This window comes from Otolemur garnettii, unplaced genomic scaffold (assembly GCF_000181295.1).
Source record: "Otolemur garnettii isolate 467f Iridium unplaced genomic scaffold, OtoGar3 scaffold00110, whole genome shotgun sequence".
Lineage (NCBI taxonomy): Eukaryota > Metazoa > Chordata > Mammalia > Primates > Galagidae > Otolemur > Otolemur garnettii.
In genome coordinates this window covers 3,761,291-3,775,685 of record NW_003852505.1, presented here as the reverse complement: position 1 = coordinate 3,775,685, position 14,395 = coordinate 3,761,291, and the positions used below count along the sequence as shown (strand labels likewise).

The window sequence follows — 14,395 nt, the reverse complement described above, 5'->3', positions numbered from 1 at the left end:
TATTCTACACTTAGTAGATTTAACCTGTACCCTTGTAAAATGCACTGTAGGTGATTTTATATGATTTTAAATTATTTGATTTTTTAAAGATTTACATTAATTTAAAAACCATTCTTACAGGTGGTGCCTGTAGTTCAGTGAGTAGGGTGCTGGCCCCATATACCAAGGGTGGCAAGTTCAAACCCAGCCCCGGCCAAACTGCAACAAAAAAATAGCTGGGCGTTGTAGCGGGCGCTTGTAGTCCCAGCTCAGGAGGCTGAGGCAAGAGAATCATCTAAGGCCAAGAACTGGAGGTGGCTGTGAGCTGTGACGCCACAGCACTCTACTGAGGGCAGCAAAGTGAGACTCTGTCTCTAAATAAATAAATAAATAAATAATAAAAATAAAAATCATTCTTACAGGCTCGGCACTGGTAGCACAGTGGTTAAGGCACCAGCCACATACACTGAGGCTGGCAGGTTTGAACACGGCCAGGGCCAGCTAAACAACAATGACAACTGCAACGACAAAAAAATAGCTGGGCATTGTGGTGGGTGCCCGTACGTAGTTCCAGCTACTGGGAGGCTGAGGCAAGAGAAGCGCTTAAGCCCAGGAGTTTGAGGTTGCTATGAGCTATGATGCCACTGTACTCTACCAAGGGCAACATAGTGAAACTCTGTCTCAAAAAAAAATGTCATTCTTACAAAAACAATATTTTTGTTGTATAATACAAAATATTTTTTTAGAGAGGGTCTTGCTCTGTTGCTCAGGCTGGAGTACAGCGCCATCATCATAGTTCACTGCAATCTTGAACACCTGGGCTCAAGGGATCCTACTGCCTCAGCCTCCCGAGAAGATGAAAGTACAGCTGTGTACAATCATGCCCAGGTAATTTTCTTATTTTTTTGTAGTGACAGGGTCTGTTATGTTGCTTAGGCTGTTCTCAAACTCTTAGCCTCAAGTAATCCTCCCCTGTCAGCCTCCCATAGTGCTAGGATTACAGGTATGAGCCACCATACCTCACCCTGTTGTGCAAATGTAAGCACTGCAGAAGTTAATTAAAATCCTTATTCCCCAACTTCTTAACTCCATACCCCAGAAGACAAAGAACCACTGATGTGAGTTTAGGACTTTAGGCCTGGCAAAGTGACTCATCCCTGTAATCCTAGCACTCTAGGGGGCCAAGGTGGGTGGATCACCTGAGCTTAGGAGTTTAAGACCAGCCTGAGCAAGAGTGAAATCCCATCTCCACTAAATAGAAAAACTAGCTGGGCCTGGTGGCAGGTGTCTGTACTTCCAGCTACTAGGGAGGCTGAGGCAAGAGGATCTCTTGAGCCCAAGAGTTTGAGGTTGCTGTGAGCTATGATGCTACCAAAGCACTCTACCCAGGGTGACAGAATGAGATTCTGTCTCAAAAACTTAAAAAAAAAAAAACAAAAAACAGAGTTTGGGACTTTATTACTCAGAGTGTGGTCTCCAGACCAGCAGCATCAAGGATCACCTGGAAGTTGCTGGAAATGCAGATTCTCATGTCTTACCCCAGACCTGCTCAAATTCCACAACAGGGTCCAATAATCTGTGTTTTGATAAGCTCTCCACCTGATTGTGATGCATGCCCAAAGTTGGACATTTCATTTTAGCAGGTTGGATCAGATCTTTTCAGCATGGAAATTTGAGAAGAATTCTGCTGGGAAACTAACAACTCAAAATTATGCCTCTCCATTTACCCAGAGAGGTCATGGGCAAGGGTTGGCAGCCCCTTGCGCCCACTGTGATCTCTCTGTAGGGTTGAGTGATGACCATACAGTCACAGTTTGGAGGCATTATGCAGAAAAGGTAATTGTTAGTAGAAAGGAAAAAGAGGGAGTGTAGGAAAAAAAATAAGGAGGGTGAGTAGGTGAACGCAAAATGGGAAAGAGAAAGAAAATACAAATCCAGAAATAAAGGTCAGGGCCAGGGGCTATGGCTCACACCTGTAATCATAACCCTTGGGGAGGCCAAGGTGGGTAGATTACCTGAGCTCATGGGTTCGAGACCAGCCTGAGCAAGACCCCTGTCTCTAAAAATAGCCCAGTGTGGTGGCAGGCGTCTATAGTCCCAGCTATGTGGGAGGCTGAGGCAAGAGAATTGCTTAAGCCCAAGAGTTTGAGGTTACTGTAAGCTATGACGCCACAGCTTTCTACTGAGGGAGACAAAGTGAGACTCTGTCTCAAAATAAATAAATAAATAGGCTTGGCGCCTGTATCACAGTGGTTACAGCGCCAGCCACATACACTGAGGCTGGAGGGTTTCAACCCAGCCCGGGCCAGCTAAGCAATAGGACAATTGCAACAGAAAAATAGCCGAGCATTGTGGCAGGTGCCTGTAGTTCCAGTTACTTGGGAGGCTGAGGCAAGAAAATCACTTAAGCCCAAGGGTTTGAGGTTGCTGTGAGCTGTGATGCCATGGCACTCTACCGAGGATGACATAGTGAGACTTTATCTCAAAAATAAATTTAAAAATAAATTAAAAATAAATAAATAAAGATCACAAGGTGGCAAGTAGATAACACTAATGCCTCAGGGCTGCTCATTCATTTGTTTAATTGTTTATCATTTTTCCATTCTAAACTTCTGCGCCTTTAAGTTCATTTCCTCCCCCACCCTGTCCCCACATGTCAGTGTCTATCATTTACCAAATATGATAGGGTCATTATTTCTTACACCATCAGCATGTTGACATTTAGGGAAGTGTTTGCCTGTAATACCCTGCTCTTTTGCAAAAAAAAAAAAAAAAAAAAAAAAAAACAACCAAAAGTCATGTGCTTAAAAGCTTCCCAAAATAGTCTTAATCTACACATGGCAGTAGGGGAGGGGATGCCAAAGAGTTTTGTGCACAAGGGCTGTATGAGGTATGATCAGGAGACCACACAAAACAGCAATGTCAACAATCAAGTCAACCCATGTGAAGTTTAGACCATGGGGCAGCTCACAGAATTCCTCAAACATCAACCCCAGTCCTACATATACATCTGCCTTCACTCCAGAAAGCCCACAAAAGCTCCTTCAACCTGGGATAGGGTGATGGGGAACTGTATACAGAAAGCGGTCATTCTCACAGTGTTTTGGGGAAAAAGCATTAAGCAATTTTGAGCACGGATTCTCAGAGCAAAGATCTGAGAATTTTTAGCCTATCCTGACAAAATAACCAGCATTCACCTATAACTCCCCAAACATTATTCTGTTTCATGAAAGGGCCTGTCCTACTCAAGGAACCAGCAAATTTTTCTTTTTCTTTTTTTTTTTTTTGCAGTTTGAACCTACCACCTCCAGCATATGGGGCCGTTCCCCTAATCCTTTGAGCCACAGGCGCTGCCCCAAATGGTTAACTTTTTTTTTTTTGTGTAGAGACAGAGTCTCACTTTATTGCTCTCAGTAGAGTGCTGTGGTGTCACACAGCTCACAGCAACCTCCACCTCTGGGCCTAGGCAATTCTCTTGCCTCAGCCACCCAAGTAGTTGGGACTAAGGACGCCCGCCACAACGCCCAGCTATGTTTTTGTTGCAGTTTGGCTGAGGCCAGGTTTGAACCCACCACCCCGGTATACGGGGCCGGCGGCCTACCCACTGAGCCACAGGCACTGCTCCCAGCAAGTGTTTTTGTCTGAAGAAAAGGTTGTGATAGGGAATTTTGCTTATGAGGGTGCTCGTATTTCACTGTTTCTTTTTAAAAATTTGATGTCACCTGTAAGAGATAAAGGGCAGCAATTTATTAAACAGGGTATTTGATAAGTTTATTGTCAACATTTTATTTTCTTTTTTCTTTTAGAGACAGAGTCTCACTTTCTCGACCTCAGTAGAGTGCTGTAGCATCACAGCTCACAGCAACCTCCAGCTCTTGGGCTAGGGCAATTCTCTTGCCTCCGCCTCCTGAGTAGGACACTTTATTTTCTTAGACTTTAAATTAATGTGTATTTACTCAGACAGAATCTTAGAATTATGAAGCTTGGGCCACCTTAGAGATGGTCTGTAGCCCATTAATACTGCCTTGGGGAGGTTTTTTTTTTTTTTTTTTGAGACAGAGCCTCAAGCTGTCCCCCTGGGTAGAGTGCTGTGGCATCACAGCTCACAGCAACCTCCAACTCCTGGGCTCAAGCAATTCTCTTGCCTCAGCCTCACAAGTTGCCGGGACTATAGGACTATAGGTGCCCACCACAACACCCACCTATTTTTTGATTGTAGTTGTCCTTGTTGTTTGGCAGGTCCGAGCTTGATTTGAACCTGCCAGCTCTGGTGTATGTGGCTAGTGCCTTAGCCATTTGAGCAACAGGCGCTGAGCCAGCCTTGGGGAGTTTTGGGATAAACACTGTGCCAGGCCTGACTACAGACCAACTCAATCAGAATTTTTTTTTTTTTTGAGACAGAATCTCACTTTGTTGCCCCTGGCAGAGTGTTCTGGCATCACAGCTCACAGCAACGTCAGACTCCCGGACTCACGTGATTCTCTTGCCTCAGCCTCCCAAGTACCTGGGACTACAGGCACTGACTACAAGATCTGGCAACTTTTAGAGGCGGGGTCTCACTCTTGCTTGGGCTGATCTCAAACTAGGCGATCCAATCACCTGGGCCTCCCAGAGTGTTGGGATTACTGGCACGAGCCACTGTGTTGGCCTCAATCAGAATTTCAAGGGGTGGGAGCAAACCCAGGCACAGTGGCTCACTCCTGTAATCCCAATACTCTGGGAGGCTAAAGCAGGAGGATCTCAGAAGCTCAGAAGTAGGAGATGAGCTCTGAGCAACAGCAAGACCTTGTCTCTACTAAAAATAGAAAAATTAGCCAGGCATCATGGTGGGTGCCTGTAGTACCAGTTACTTGGGAGGCTGAGGCCAGGATTTTGAGGTTTTTGTGATCTAGGCTGATGCCGTGGCATTCTAGCCTGGTACAGAGTGAGACACTGTCTCAAAAACAAATAAAGAAACAAACGTGTAAATAAGAATAGAGATCCACAAGTGATTCCACTGTGCAGCCATGCAGCCAGGATTGAGAAACACAGCTCTAGTCTTCACTATTTCATTTTACAGATAAAGTACAGAAGCTTAAAGAGATAAAGTGACTTGCCAGTAAGTGGTATCTCACACTCGATTCCTCTGTCAATCCAATATTTTTTCCAGGATGCTCTTGTCTATTCTAGAACTTAAGGCTCTGTTGAACGTTAAAGTTATGCAATTTACATTTGCAGGAGAAGGACCAGAGTCTATTCGTAAGGATTAGTGGGGCGACTTTGGAGAGTTCTCCCCAATTGTGGGTTCCCTGAAGAGTACTATAATTAGGGTATAGGTGCTGCCAGATCTTATTGATGATAGGGTAACCAAATGACATTTTGCTAAGGGCAATGACTAATACTGTAGTGTCTATCAGCCCTGTGTACTGGCCAAATTATTTGCTCATGATTTCATTTCACCCATGATGGAAGACATTCATTGAAAAGTGTTTTCATGTTCAGGAATTTATAACATTAAAGCAGATGATAGTGGGGTTCTTAACCTTTGATTTGGGGTGGTCATTAGTGTGAAGAACTAATGAAACTAGTTCTTATGAACTATGAAAACTATGAACTTCCCCCAGAAAAATACACAAATAAATGTTGCATGTAATTTCTGAGGATTTACTGACACTTTCCACACTCCCTGCTTAAACTCATGCATAGACCTCAGATTAAGAGCTCCTGGATTAGATGATTTGCCTCTTGGGATGTTTATTAAAGAAAATAAGATTCATAGGACTGCCACAGACCTATGGTTTCAAAATTTCTGGGGAATGAAGGTATAGGAATCTGTATGTTTTTTAACATCCCCAGATGATTCTTTTGGAAACTAACATTTGAGAATAAATTCTTTGCTCCAACCAGAGATTTTTATAGTTTTTGAATGCTTTCATCTGTTGAATATTTTAGTTTTTTTCTGTTCACTTGTCAAATATACCAACCAGTATATTTAGTATGAACTTTTTACAGAATATTTGTGTGTATATGCATAGAAAAAAACATCTGGAAGAATATATATGTGTGTGTGTATATATATATATGTGTGTGTGTATATACTGTATGTGTGTGTATATATATATATATATATACTGTGAAGAATATATGTGTGTGTATATATATATATTTACTGTGTTTCCCTGAAAATAAGACCTACCCCCAAAATAAGCCCTAGCAGGATTTCTATGCATTTGTTAAATATAAGCCCTACCCCAATAATAAGACCTAGTGATGCCCTTCATTTTGGAGCAAGCAGTAAGGAAGACTGGAATACCTTTTATCTGCCACACCTCCTTTCTCCGAGCCATTCACACTTGCACAGGCATCCTATTGTGCACCTGGGAATGGCTAGGGGAAAGGAGTTCACTCATCACAAGCTCCAGCCCCACCAACAGGGTCGGCTCCCCCTGTCAGGTTTCAGAAGAAGGTGACTTAACTGTATTTGAATAAATGTAGATTGTTATATTATACTTAATAAATATAAGATATCCCCTGAAAATAAGCTCTAGTGTGTCTTCTTCAGAAAAAATAGATATAAGACAGTGTCTTATTTTCAGGGTAACACGGTATGTGTGTGTGTGTGTGTGTGTGTGTGCGCCCATACATAAGGATGTTAAACAGTGTCTCTTGCTCCCTGGGTAGTAGGAATATGGATGATCTTTATTTTTTCCCCTTTGTCTTTCTCTTTTATTTCTTTCTGATTTTTTTCTCTACATTTAAAAAAGACTCTTCTTGTTGCTGAGCTCAATTTCCCCAACTGAGAAGCAGGATGTTGTAACTAGGTGAACGTCAAGACCACGACCTGCTCTAGTGGTCAATGACACCACACTACCCTCTAGCTCCCTCATTTTTCTAAATAGCATGAACTGCACAGGTAATGATAGTGTTTGGAGAATAATCATGTATTATTATTTTTTTTCAGAGACAGAGTCTCACTTTGTTGTCCTCGGTAGAGTTACTGTGATATCACAGCTCACAGCAACCTCCAGCTCTTGGGCTTAGGCAATGCGGTTGTCTCAGCCTCCCGAGTAGCTGGGACTACAGGCGCCCACCACAACGCTCGGCTATTTTTTTGTTGCAGTTTGGCCGGACGGGGTTTGAACCTGCCACTCTCGGTATATGGGGCCGGCGCCCTACTCTCTGAGCCACAGGCGCCGCCCCATGTATTATTTTTGTATGTATTACGTTGTTATGCCTAGCAACTGTTTTTGCGCCAGCAAAATTTTTCTCTTCTTCCTCAAGGAGCCAAAACGGAAATAATCTACTAACTACAGCCCTAAAAAGTTCCTCCTCTCGCTTTAGGTTTAGAAAATGCCGTCCGCGCATAGTCTTAGGCGCGTAAAAATCGCTGAGAACCAAAAAGTCAGGGCGTGGTCGCCCCGCCCACCGGCGTCTACATCACCACCCCTTTCTCCGCTTTCCAGCGCGAACATTGGCTGTAAGCAAAAAAGAGCCCCGCCCCTAGTCTTATGACTCTCTCTGAAGCGCCGAGTGTTGGCTTTTTGCAGCGTTGTGGTCGGTGGTCACTGGTGCTGTAGTCCCAGGTCCAGGAAGCCTTTTCCTCGGTGTTGCTGCTCTTAGTGCCGCCGCCGTCGTCGCTGCTGCGCCGCTGCCGCCTGCTCTGCGAGATCATGGTGTGCTTCCGCCTGTCCCTCGTTCCGGGCTTGGGGCTCGTTCTGTTCTGCCTTGTTCTGGGTGAGTTGTGGGGCCCTCCTGATTGGTCTCTCTGCCTGGGCCCGGGGCGTCAGTTCAAAGGCTATAACCTGCAAGACTGGTTGGAGGGGGAGGGGTTTGAGAGGCTCAGCAGCTGACACTGGGCGGTGGCCGTTGGCCTTAGGAGACAAGCTGTGACCTACGAAGGCCTGACTGAAGGATGGAGGGGAAGAAGGGCCCATGAGAGTAAAAAGGAGCCGAAAGGCGGTGCGAACGCGGAGCGGGTAGTCAGGGAAGAATGAAGGATGGAGAAAGTCAGGGTGGAAACAGTAATTTAGGGAAGACACTAAGGAGACAGAGACAATTAAGAGAGTCCTGGTTTCTTGGGATCAGGGAAGAGTTTTGAAGATGGTGGAAAAACTATGAGGTGAGAAAGAAAATTGGGAGGGAAGAGACCGTGCCCGCGTGGAGTAGCTTTGGAAAAGTGTGTGTGGGGGCAGGGAGATAGGACCGTCGAGCCTTAGAGGCACAGGCTGGGAATTTTGTAGGTAGGAATTTGAGGCTATGGAGAAAGGGTGATTCAAGAGATGAGAAATGAGGCTGGATTTGAGTTTCGTAGTCACAATTTGAGGGTGAAGGAACCTAAGGAGACTGAGACGATTTCCGGGAGAGAAAACTTGGACCCAATCTCTGGAGAATAAGGGAGTGATTATCTGACTTCAAGGTGTTGAGGATGTTGGTTTCTACCAGTTTTGGTACTTCCTCTCAGCCAGACCTGATACAAAAAAAATCCCCCAGCCACTTCAGTTTGGGAGGGTCTCCCAGAAGTGAGGTTTTAGGTAGTATACGTATCTTGAGTTTTGTGTACTACCTCCTTGCTTTCAGAGTCTCTTGTTTTCTTCTCCCATTTCACAGGTGGCCCATTACCTCATTTTTTGGAAGGGTCAGAGTAGGTACCATGCTAAGGATTGAATTATGACCAGGTTCCCGCTCTGCCCCAATAGGCACTGGGTCTCTAAGAGCTTTAATGCCTAAAGGCAAACTTTGGCCAGAGCGTTTCTTCTGACCTGATTCATCCTGTACTGGTTCCTGCTCACTGGCTTTTGCTGTTTTAACCTAACAAAAGAACAGAGGGAATGGACCTAGATGGGAATGGGAAGGAAGTAGACATACTAGGAGTCTGAGAAGCATAATGAGAGGCATAATGTTTTGCAATTCACATTTCAGTAGAATAAAATCAACACCCTAGAACAGTCGGTTCTCAACCAGAGGACATTTGGCAATATTTGGAGTCATTTTTGGCTATCACAACAGGGGTTTTGCTTTTGGTATCTAGTGGGTAGAGGTCAGGGATGCTGCTAAACATCCTACTAACTACAGGACAGCCTCTCACAATAAAGAATTATCTGCCTCAAAATGTCAGTGGTGCCAAAGTTGAGAAACTGCCCCAGAACCATAGCATTGGCAGAGTTCTTGATATCTAAACAAGTGATTCTCAAGCTTTTCCAGGGGTCTGTGAGATCAGAACTCTTCAGAATAATACTAAGAAGATATTTGTCTTTTTCACCTTCATCCTCCTACCAATGTACAGTGGAGTTTTCCAGAGGCTACATAATATGTGATGACATCACTACTCTTATGGTTCTGATGTTCTTATGTTTTATTCATTTCTCATTTTTAATGTCTAGTATGGTAAATACTGATAGATATGGCTCACATAAACCAGCACTCTTGGAGGTCCTCAGTGGATAAGAGAGTTAAGAGGTCCTGACACCAAGGGGGTTGCAAATTCCTGATCTAGTCCAGCTTTTCACAGGGTGCAGGAAACTTCTGTAGCATTTCTGAAAGGGGGCTGTGAGACTTTGCTTGAACACTTAATTTGAAGCTTTAATTGTACTGCAAAACACTTACTGCCAACTGACCTTAAGAGAGGATTGTTTACAACGGAAAGTACCTTATCAGTGACTAGAACACATCTGACCAAGGCATCTGTTAAATAGTTAGTTCCCTGCCAATTGAATCTGTGCACAAATACAACACTGTTATTGTTTGCAGAAAGTGAAAAAAAAAATAATAGCTGTCCTACTTGTTGGTTTTTGTGTCATTAAATTTTTTTGTTATTTAATGAAAGCTTTTTTTGTTTTGTTTTTACAAAAGCAGTGCTTGCTCACTGCAGAAAATAAACAGGCAAAAAGAAGCACATAAAAGAACCCATCAGCTCATCTGCCAGTTTGCCATTTATTGATCAGGACTAACTAGATTCATCTTCTTGGAAGATTTCCAAGATTGATTCCCTTCATCTCCAAGTTCAGAGCAGGATTTGGAGGAATAAAAGTTAATAATGTACCTAGATCTGATTTATAAAAGGTGCCAGGATGAACTAGAAACCATCTTTGTATACAGCTTCTTTCTCTGACAGCTCTTGTTTTAGTGTGGAGCTCAGAGTCCTCTCATGTGGCTTTTTCTCCTAAGAACTTAGTAGTTGCTTGGCTCGGCGCCTGTAGTTCAGCGGCTAGGGCGCCAGCCACATAACACTGAAGCTGGCAAGTTCAAATCCAGCCCGGGCCTGCCAAACAACAATGACAACTACAACCAAAAAATAAAAAATAGCCGGGCCTTGTGGCGGGCGCCTGTAGTCCCAGCTATTTGGGAGGCTGAGGCAAGAGAATCGCTTAAGCCAAAGAGCTGGAGTTGGCTGCTTCTGTGGTTATTTATTCTTATAATTTGCTTGACTTGTGATTTTTTTGTTTGTTTGTTTGAGGCTTTTCTGGGTGGGAAAGACCTCATAAAAATATTCTTAGTGTGTGCTTCACTGCTGTAAGCTGTGATATCATTGCACTCTACCCTGGGCTACAGCTTGAGACTCTTTCTCTCTCTCTCTTTTTTTTTTAGAGACAGTCTCATTCCATCATCCTCAGTAGAATGCTGTGGCATCACAGCTCACAGCAACCTCCAGCTCTTGGGCTTAGGTGATTCTCTTGCCTCAGCCTCCCTAGTAGCTGGGACTACAGAGACTCTGTCTCAAAAAAAAGAAAAGAACTTAGTAGTTGCTTGGTGGGTTTTGCATGTTGCTTTTCTATATCAAAATGATACCAAGAATAGATTTTTGAAACTCCATAAATATTTGTAAAGTACCTACTAGGTACCTAGAACTGTGCCTGGGCACTCTAGAAGGTACCAGTAAAGGAGGATCTGTCCTAAATTTTTAGTCCCATTAGCATTAGTTCTCTAGCTGTGCCAGTTTCACTTTATAACTTTATAACTCCAGCTCCACCCATAGCCTTTTAAAAATAGCTGCTTTAGCGTAAGTTTAGAAAAGGATTCTTAGGCTGTGTATTGGTCTTTTTCATGGAGATTAAATTATGCTGATGTTTATTTGAATGAATTATAACTTACCAGAGAACATTCTGAAGAAAAGCTTTGTTATTCAGAGGCATCATAAAGAGGGTAGTGGATGAAATCCTTTCCTAGTATCATTGCTTAATTATATGTCCCTTTGTGGCAACATAGATTTCAGGCTGCTTCTGTGGATATTTATTCTTATAATTTGCTTGACTTGTGATTTTTTTGTTTGTTTGTTTGAGGCTTTTCTGGGTGGGAAAGACTTCATAAAAATATTCTTGGTGTGTGCTTCACTGGTAGGAATCCCTCTCTCACACAAGTATTTATTGAATGTCTATTGTGTCCCAAACATGATACTGGGTGAAAGGGACAGAGCAGTGGATAACACAGATGAGGTCCCTGCTATCATAGAGCTTATGTTTCAGCGGGGGAAGACAACAGATAAACAAAACAATGTCATATAGGGATAAACACTGTGAGGAAAGTTAAGCAGGTAATAAGGAAGGGAAATGAACAGATGATGGTGATGGGGGGGGTGACCTTTCTTTTTTTTAATTTTTATTTTACTTTATTTTATTATTATTTTTCTTTTTTTGCAGTTTTTGGCTGGGGCCAGGTTTGAACCCGCCACCTCTGGTATATGGGGTTGGTGCCCTACTCCTTGAGCCACAGGTGCCGCCTGACCTTTCTTTATATTAAGTGATCAAAGGGCCTTCCATTATTAGGTAACATTTGGGCAGAGACTAGAGTATTGGAAGGAGGTCAGCCGTGTGACCATTTGGAGGACTAGAAATAAATCTTGTCATTCACAGACTCTTAGGTTAGTACACTAGCCTATTTTCCGCTCATTTTTCTACTGGTTCCAGTCCAGAATGCTGTATGGTATTAGTCTCTGAGAGCAGAAACTATCTTATGTACTGTTATGTCCCACTGTCTACCTAGCATAAGGCCTAGAACATGGTTAACCCTTAATTATTGTCAAGGGTATTCACTGGTGGGCACTGGGGATCAGACGGTGAACTAGACTATCTTGTTCTCCTTTTTTCTACCTTAAACTTTAAAATGTTTTGCAAAACGTTCTTTTATGTCTTTGGATTGAGAACTTTAAGATCAGTGCTAAGCAGTCCAGATAATTATAAACCACTTTACTAAAGTATAATCCCACATAGTATGCTAGTCCCTTAGCTATACCCTTCAGATATACCTTCCTAGTTATGGAGGGTGATCTGGAGAAATACAAGGTCCTTGGTAAGGAGAGGTCAGTTTTCACAAAGAACCAATATGTCCTTTTAGAGTAGTGTTTGTTGTTCTAATTTTTTTAAAAATAGAAACAGACTTTCACTTTATCGCCCTCCGTATTGTGCCTTGGTATCACACAGCTCACAACAACTTCCAACTCCTGGGTTTAGGTTATTCTCTTGTCTTCAGCCTGCAGAGTAGCTGGGACTACAGGCACCCACCACAATGCCTAGCTATTTTTTTGTTGCAATTTGGCCAGGGCCAGGTTTGAACCTGCCACCCCCGGTATATGGGGCTGGTGCCCTACCCACTGAACCATTAGCGCCACCCACAAAGCAGTGTTTTTAAACCTTTTTTTTTTTTTTATCTCATGGCACACTTGAACCTATATTTACACTTCTACAGCATACTTAAATTATGTTGGTCAAAAATAGAATTAAAAAAAGAATGTACTTACTGTGCTTTGAATTTCTTTTGAAAATAATGATCTTTTTTTTTTCTTATTTTTGAGACAGCGTCTCAAGCTGTCACCCTGGGTAGAGTGTTGTGGCATTATAGCTCACAGCAATCTCCAACTCTTGGGCTCAAGTGATCTTGAGTTGCCTCAAGTTTTTCTATTTTTGCCTCAGTTTTTCTGTTTTTAGTAGAGATAGGTTCTCACTTTTGCTCGGGCTGGTCTGGAACTCATGAGCTCAAGCAGTACACCCACCTCGGCCTCCCAGACTGCTAGGATTACAGGCGTGAGCCACCGTGCCCAGCCTGGTTAATGATCTTTAAAAATTTTCTTGGAAAAAAATAAAAAATAAATTTTCTTGGCACACAGTACACCAGTTGAATATTACTGTTTTAAAGGCAGTCTAAAACAGAGAAAGTGAACACTGAGATTTTTCTGTAGCCTAAGCACGTTTCATTTAACTGATAACTTTGACTTTAAGATTCTGTCAAAATGATTTTAGCTATAATAAAGATACTTGAAAGAACAGGTTTGTCACTAGTTCGTTAGTCATTGTTTATCACATCTGACAGGATTGTGAATATTCAAATATTTCTCCTGGAAACAGCTTTCTTCCCCTATATCCTTGGTTAGATTTTGTCTGTAACCAAGGATTACTTCGCAGCACTGAAGCTGAGTTAGACGACCCTTGATGCAGGAAGGTTGCTTTTCCTGTACTGCATTCTGATCATAATTGCATGTTAAAGTGATCAGAGGTTTCCCTAAATCCAAAAGCGTACTTTATAAGTACTTGTTGGTATCTTGCTGTACTGTTGTGAAAGAATTCTGGAGGTCTGCCAAAAACACTGCTCAGCAATAAGCACTTTCCATTAGTTGAGTAGTCTTGAATCTTGCTTCCTTACTCACTTTCTGACCTTAAGTGAACTAAGCCAGTTTGTAGCCTAAAAATCATAATTTTATTAACTTTTATTGTTCCTTTTCGTGTGTTCAACATTCTTAGCTTGGAATTATGTTATTGCTTTCTGTTTGGGGGAGTTTTCTTGAGATAGTCTCACTCTGTTGCCCCAGGCTAGAGTGTCATAGGGTTATAAAGCTCATAGCAACCTCAAACTCCTGGGCTCAAGTGATCCTCCTGCCTCAGCCTCCTGAGTAGCAGGGACTATCTATAGGTGCCTACCACAATGTCCAGCTAATTTGTTCTATTTATAGTAGAGTTGCGGTCTCACTCTTGCTCAGGCTGATCTCGAACTCCTGAGCTCAAGGGAGACTCCTGACTTGGCCTCCCAGAGAGTTAGGATTACAGGTGTGAGCCACCTTGCCCAGCCATTACTTTCCTGTTTTAAGAGTCTTAACCAAAAAGCAAGAGTATAAGTGAATGCAGTGAGTGTACCTATTACTAGGAATTGTAGATGAGAAACAGTCTGACTTAAACCTGTAGTAAAACCCTTACTCTGAGTAGAAATAGGTACTATATGTATCTATGTCCTGGTTTTGTTTTGAGACAGAATCTGAAGCTGTTGCCTTGGGTGGAGTGCTTTGACGTTATAGCTCACAACAACCTCCAACTTGGGCTTGAGGGATCCTCTTGCTTCAGGTTTTTTTTTTTTTTTTTTGGAAACAGAGCCTCAAGCTGTTGCCCTGGGTACAGTGCCGTGGCATCACAGCTCACAGCAACCTCCAACTCCTAGGCTGAAGTGATTCTCCTGCCTC

The 14,395-nt window shown here is 42.8% G+C and overlaps 1 protein-coding gene across 2 annotated transcripts in view; it reads left to right on the top strand.

The window, feature by feature from the left end:
* Positions 1-7,489: 7,489 nt before the first annotated feature.
* The window catches only part of LAMP2 (lysosomal associated membrane protein 2), a 43,481-nt gene continuing 36,575 nt past the window's right edge, over positions 7,490-14,395 (top strand). The window contains exon 1 of one of the 2 annotated variants that reach the window (XM_003797015.3): positions 7,490-7,692. In XM_003797015.3, coding sequence (XP_003797063.1) covers positions 7,629-7,692 — 64 coding nt within the window. In that variant the 5' untranslated portion in view covers positions 7,490-7,628. The remainder of the gene's footprint in view (positions 7,693-14,395) is intronic. The other variant, XM_012809662.2, reaches the window with a different exon arrangement.